A 6,364-nucleotide genomic window follows, 5' to 3' on the forward strand; every position below is an offset into this window, starting at 1 on the left:
CATCTCCATCCTCTCTGCTTCACTGCTAGGACACATCTCGGAGGATAACTTGAAGTTAACAGGAAGAGGGGTCGATATTGGCTTACTGTCTTGCATGTTGAAGCGTTGCAAGACTTTCTTCAAATAATTTTTCTGGGAAAGCCAAATCTTTCTGTTACTTCTGTCTCGGTGAACTTGCATCCCTAGAATCTTGTTTGCTGGTCCCAAGTCCTTCATATCAAATTCCCTAGCCAACTGTGCCTTCAATCCTTGGACCTGATCTTTGTTGGGGCCTGCTACCAACATGTCATCCACATACAACAGCAAAATGATATAATCATCACCAGACCTCTTGAAATATGTACAAGGGTCTGCACTCAATCTGTTGTATCCAAGGCTCATGATATAGGAATCAAATCTCTGGTACCAACACCTCGGCGCCTGTTTGAGACCGTACAGAGATTTGTTCAACCTGCAAACCAAGTTCTCTTTGTCTTTTTCCGCAAAACCTTCTGGCTGGAGCATATAGATTTCTTCTTCAAGATCTCCATGAAGAAACGCCGTTTTCACATCTAGCTGTTCTAGATGTAGGTCAAACACCGCACACAATGCCAACACTACTCTGACTGTTGTAAGCCGAACCACAGGAGAAAATATCTCATTGAAGTCAATGCCTTCTTTCTGAGCATACCATTTTACCACCAATCTAGCACGATACCGTTCCACTTGGTTATTGCCATCACGCTTGATCTTATAGACCCATCTGTTACCAATGGCTTTCCTCCCTCGTGGTAGTGTAACAAGATCCCATGTTTTATTCTTGTCTAATGCCTCCAACTCTTCTTGCATTGCTATTATCCACAAAGATACATCCGAGCTTTGAGTAGCCTCGTGGAAACTCGATGGCTCACCATCCTCTGATAATAGACAATATGCAATGTTGCTTTCAGTGACATAATCTGAAAGCCAACCTGGTGATCTTCTGTCTCGAGTTGACTGCCTCACATTGGAAATCTCAGACTCAACATGTTCTTGTTCTTCGTGCTCTGGTACTGCTTCACAAGAAACCTGACCTTCGTCCGTCTTATTTTCCACCTGAAATATAGTAGTTTCTGAATTCAGTGTGCCTTTGTCTCCCTTTACTTTATCTTCCTCGAAGATAACATCCCTGCTGATGACAAGCTTGTGAACAGTAGGATCCCACAAGCGAAACCCCTTAAATCCATCAGCATAGCCCAAGAAGATACATTTTCTGGATTTCGAATCCAACCGAATTCTGGATTTCGAATCCAACTTCGATCTTTCTTGCTCATTGTACAGAACGTACACCGGACTTCCAAATGTAAGCAAATGAGAATAATCTGTCGGCTTCCCGGTCCACATCTCCATCGGAGTCCTCAGATCAATCGCCACTGAAGGAGAACGATTGATAATATAACAAGCGGTTTTGACTGCCTCCGCCCAAAATGACTTTTCTAGACCCGCAGTCCTCAACATAGCTCTTGTTCTGTCCAACAAGGTCCTGTTCATCCGCTCCGCCACTCCATTCTGTTGAGGCGTGTAAGCCGTTGTGAACTGTCTTTTGATGCCCTCATTTTGACAAAATGCATCAAACTCATCACTGGTATATTCTCCTCCATTGTCAGTCCTCAGACACTTGATTTTCTTTTCAGAATCAAGTTCAACCCGCGCTTTGAAATCTTTGAAGATCTGGAAAACATCTGATTTCTTCTTGATTGGATACACCCAACATCTCCTAGAGAAATCATCAATGAACGAGACAAAGTATCTCGCTCCTCCTAGGGATACAACCGGTGCTTGCCAAACATCCGAATGAATCAGCTCCAATATGCTTTTGCTCCTGGCAGTAGAAGTGCCAAACTTTAATCTGTGTTGTTTACTGGTAACACAGTGCTCACAAAAAGGTAATGACACTTTTGTAAGTCCCAGCAGCAGCTTCCGTTCTGAGAGAATTTTCAACCCCCGTTCTAACATATGCCCGAGCTTCCTATGCCATAACACTGTCAATTCTTCTCCCGAACCACTTGATGCAACAGCTAGTTCCGCCTCTTTGTGTGTTTCTCCCATAAGTAAATACAGATTTGAAGCAACCTTTTCCGCCTTCATAACCACAAGCGCGCCTTTTACAATTTTCATGATCCCGTTCTCGATCCGAGTTTTGCACCCGATGTCATCTAATTGCCCCAAGGACAAAAGATTCTTCGTCAGTCCTTTCACATGTCGTACCTCCTGTATGGTGCGAATGGTGCCATCAAACATTTTAATTTTGATGGTACCGACCCCAGCGATTTCCAAGGCATGATCATTTTCCATGAATACAGATTCTCCTGAGATTGGTTCATACTGATCGAACCATTCTCTCCGAGACGTCATGTGCCACGCCGCTCCTGAATCCACAATCCATGTGTCACAAAATATGTATCTGCCTTCTGCAACTGTTGCTGCTTCACTGAACAATATTTCACCACTTCCTGAAGTACTGGCCACATTTCCTTGAGATCCCTTTTCATTACTCGTACACTCTTTCTTGAAGTGCCCTTTACCGCCACATTTAAAGCAGTAAATATTTTTCTTCTTACTTCTCGACTTTGATCTACCGTGCCTGTGGCTCCCACTGGAGTCACGTTCCATAAACCTCCCTCTTTTCATCGGTAAAGCCTCCGCCTGCTTCAAAGTCACCAACCTATCTTCCTTATTCTTCCGCCTGCTTTCTTCTCCGAGAACTGCTGTTAAGACATCATCGAATTTTAGCGAGCCCATAAGGATGTTGTTGGTTAGGTTGATGATAAGTTGATCATATGAATCTGATAGACTTTGAAGTAGAAGCTCCGCACGTTCATTTTCCTCTATTTTATGCCCCATAGAGGTGAGTTGGGCAAATAGAGTATTTAGAGTGTTGATATGGTCGGTCATCGATGAAGATTCCGCCATCCGAAGAGTATAAAGCCTTCTCTTTAGGAAAATCTTGTTGTGTAGGGACTTGACCTCGTACATCTTTGTCAAAGTATCCCAGATATCTTTTGCCGCTTTTATCTCGGAGATACTTGACAATACTTCGTCTGCTATGGCCAAGTGTAAATTGGCAACAACATTATCACTCATCTCATTCCACTTTACATCGTCCGCCATTTCCTCCGGTCTATCTCCAATAGCCGTCAAACAATTTTCTTTTCTTAAAATTGCTTGCATCTTTATTTTCCACAGCAAAAAATTGCTTCCGTTGAACTTTGCTATCTCGTACCTTCCCGCCATTATGTCTACAACAATTTTAGTAGACTCGACAAAATAATCCCGCCTTAATAAAAAAAATTCAAAAAATCTTTTCTGATGTGGAAGATCAGTCTAGGCTGCAACCACAGAGCATACTCAGAATTTTAAGAAATTTTGAACAAGGCTCTGATACCACTTGTTGGTCCCACGTGCAGAATTTGAGATAATAAAAGTCGAAAATAAAGAATTAACTTGACACCGAGATTTACGTGGAAAACCCCTAAAAATTATTAGGGTAAAAATCACGGACAAGATTAAAAGAATTTCCACTATAATATTTTGTGGTGTACAACTCACTCACTGTGTTTCCAAAGAGAACACAACTCTCTTAATACAGGAGAACAAACACCTCACAAATATTATAGAACTAATAGGAGAGAAGAGAGAACTCAAGATGTTGCTTGAGATTGGGATGCTCCAACTGATGAAGGAATGCATCTATTTATAGATGCAATTCCTCGTCTGAACAAAAGCTTCTGTTTCCAACTTGCATTACTTTGAGCAGCCCACGTTTTTAATTCATTGTTCAATTCAATTGGTCCCCCCCTTCTTAATTTCTTTGTCGACACTCAAATGTTTGTTTAGTTTTGAATTCAGAAGATCATATAAACATTATATATGAAAGTATAGTAAGAGTAATACTTCTTGTATAATATAGAATAAACGATGTAACTAGTAATGTCGGCAAAGAAACGATGATAACACATTAAATACATTGGTAGGATGTCATCATTATTGACTAAATTATTCGGTAGCTTTGTGTATCAAATTTGACAACAGATGCATACGCGTTTTCACATTGACGAGAAGCTTTAGAGCTCCCTCTCCTTATTTAGGTATCATCTCTTTTTCGAGTTCTTTATCTTATCTTATAGCATTTTTGTGCTTAGTTCTATAATATTTTTGAGTTGTTTGTTCTCATAGTATAAAATATTATAGTGGAAATCTTTTTATCTTACTCGTGGTTTTTATCTAATAATTTTTAAAGATTTTTCACGTAAATCTCGATGTTCAATTTTAATATTTATATCTTAAGTTGTCGTACGTGAGACCAACAATAAAATGTGATGACGTACTACTACAAATACAAACTTATGACGATCCAATATTTTCACTCATATTTTTCCTCTTTTTTAGTTCTAAATTTGAGTACTTTGCTTTGCTTCTTCTAATTTTTTTTTTGTTTTTGTTTTTTAAGTTCTGCTAGTTCGATAGCTAGTCGAATAATTCAATTGGTTTTACGAAAATTCGGTCTTCTCGGGGAGGAAAAAAATCGATTTATTTGCTTCTCAAAATTAGTTCTCACATACTCTGTTTTTATTTGTCCTTATTACATGATCATAAGCTCTAGGGTAAAACAAAATATGAAGTAAAAGCAACCCTTCACTGTCGGAATTTTTCCTCGAGCAGCGAAGCTAATCCGGTGACTACCAACCTCTTCCGCCTCTCAAAATTTTTCGGCCTCAGCGCCGGAAGCTGCCACGCCACCGGCCGTGCCACCTTCTTCACTGGTGACATGAGTTCACTGGCACCAGACTCCTCATCCAAAGTCGTATTCTCTCCAGATAACAAATCTGATCCCTCGTACTCACTATTCGAAGCATCCGAAACCTCCGGATGATGGTGTTCTTGTCCCCGGACGGCATCGTTTCTACCCATGTCCATCCGCGTGTAAGGCCCGAACCATTTAGATTTCATATACTCGGTGTCCCGCCATGGAGCGATGTGCATGCCTTTCTTCTTCAAGCTCTGGCGCGCCGCCTCCGACGTCAGCGACACGATCTTCAGGAGCCGATCGGATTTCCCGACGAAAATGTACGGTAAGGATCGCAGGATCGTCTCGTAAACGCCAGTGGACCGTGCGATCTCGAATTCCGACCGGAAATCGACGTCGACTAGCAACCTCTCGCCGTCGATAATCACATCGATATACTCATATTCACCTGAGAAGAAACTAAATCATTTATCATAAAGCTAAGAAATAAAAAAAGACTACTGAAATCGCGGAGAGATTTACCAGCTGGAATGGAGGAAGATTTTTCCCATTTCGATTTACAAGCAGAGGCGTCGTAATGGAGAGCAATTAATCCATCGGAGACGATTTTTCTCAAATCGTCTTTCCTTTTGCAGCTTTTGTTCTTCTCAACGATTTTCGAAGTTTCTGCCAATAAATTTCTCTCCGCCACTGTCGCACAAGGTACCAAATTCTGAAGAAAAAAAATGCATGAAACAGAGTATATGTAGATGATAATTCAAGAAAAATCTGGGAACACGATTACGATAACGTACGTGTAAAATTCGCAAAAAAAAACAAAAAACAAACAAAACAAGCTACCTTAATAGTATCGGAAGGATCGACGGAAGAAGAATTAACGATTGAATGATCGGAGAAGAAATCGAATTCGTCTTCGGAGCTGAGGTTGCTGCTGCCGTTAAAGCAATTGCAACGGCCATATTTCACCGCAGCTGCGGCGGGCGGCAAGTGTTTCTCGCTGTTCTCTTCCATGAAATTCTGAACCATTTTATCCAAACAGGCCGAGCTCGGCTCAAAATCAGCGGCAGTGACAGTACCAGTAGCCGGCTTGTCAGCCGATGAAATTTTCATAACACTATTGAATTGCTTGTCAAGAAGCCGTTTTAGTCGAGATTTCGACACCGGCGCTTTCCCGGCGTGATTTCCGAGCGACCATTCTCTGCAATCGATCGGCTGAATTCTCATCGGTAAAGGCATTTGCTATTCTCTGTGTTTTTGTCAGTTGAATTCAATCCTCACAGCTCCTAAACATAAACAGCACCTGAATCCGAACCAAAAAATTCGCCTGCAAACTTGATATTTCGCAATCTACCATTACTTGGACCTCAAATCATTAGAACATCATCTGATCACCATCATTTACGCAATAATATCTACAAAAACACCAGGAGGAGGAAAAATCCCTCTAGTTTTGCTAGGATTGATTCACTGCTGAATATTACCATTCAGATGGAAGTAAATCAGAAGCTTTCGTCTGAAAATTCATTCTCCGGCGAGTTTGAATAGCCGCCGTCGAATTATTTGCTATGAAGCGGACGCGTGATTAAGAGTTTTTGCAGT

General features: G+C 41.1%; 1 protein-coding gene across 1 annotated transcript; it reads right to left on the minus strand.

The window, feature by feature from the left end:
- Nucleotides 1–4,532: 4,532 nt before the first annotated feature.
- LOC140831728 (uncharacterized) lies at nucleotides 4,533–6,364 on the minus strand. The gene is made up of 3 exons (XM_073195479.1): nucleotides 5,606–6,364; nucleotides 5,288–5,477; nucleotides 4,533–5,213 (listed from the first exon to the last, which is right to left on the minus strand). Exons 1-3 carry the CDS (start codon nucleotides 5,999–6,001, stop codon nucleotides 4,654–4,656), a joined length of 1,146 nt encoding a protein of 381 aa, XP_073051580.1. The 5' UTR covers nucleotides 6,002–6,364; the 3' UTR covers nucleotides 4,533–4,653.

Source organism: Primulina eburnea, chromosome 5 (genome assembly GCF_022965805.1).
Source record: "Primulina eburnea isolate SZY01 chromosome 5, ASM2296580v1, whole genome shotgun sequence".
Lineage (NCBI taxonomy): Eukaryota > Viridiplantae > Streptophyta > Magnoliopsida > Lamiales > Gesneriaceae > Primulina > Primulina eburnea.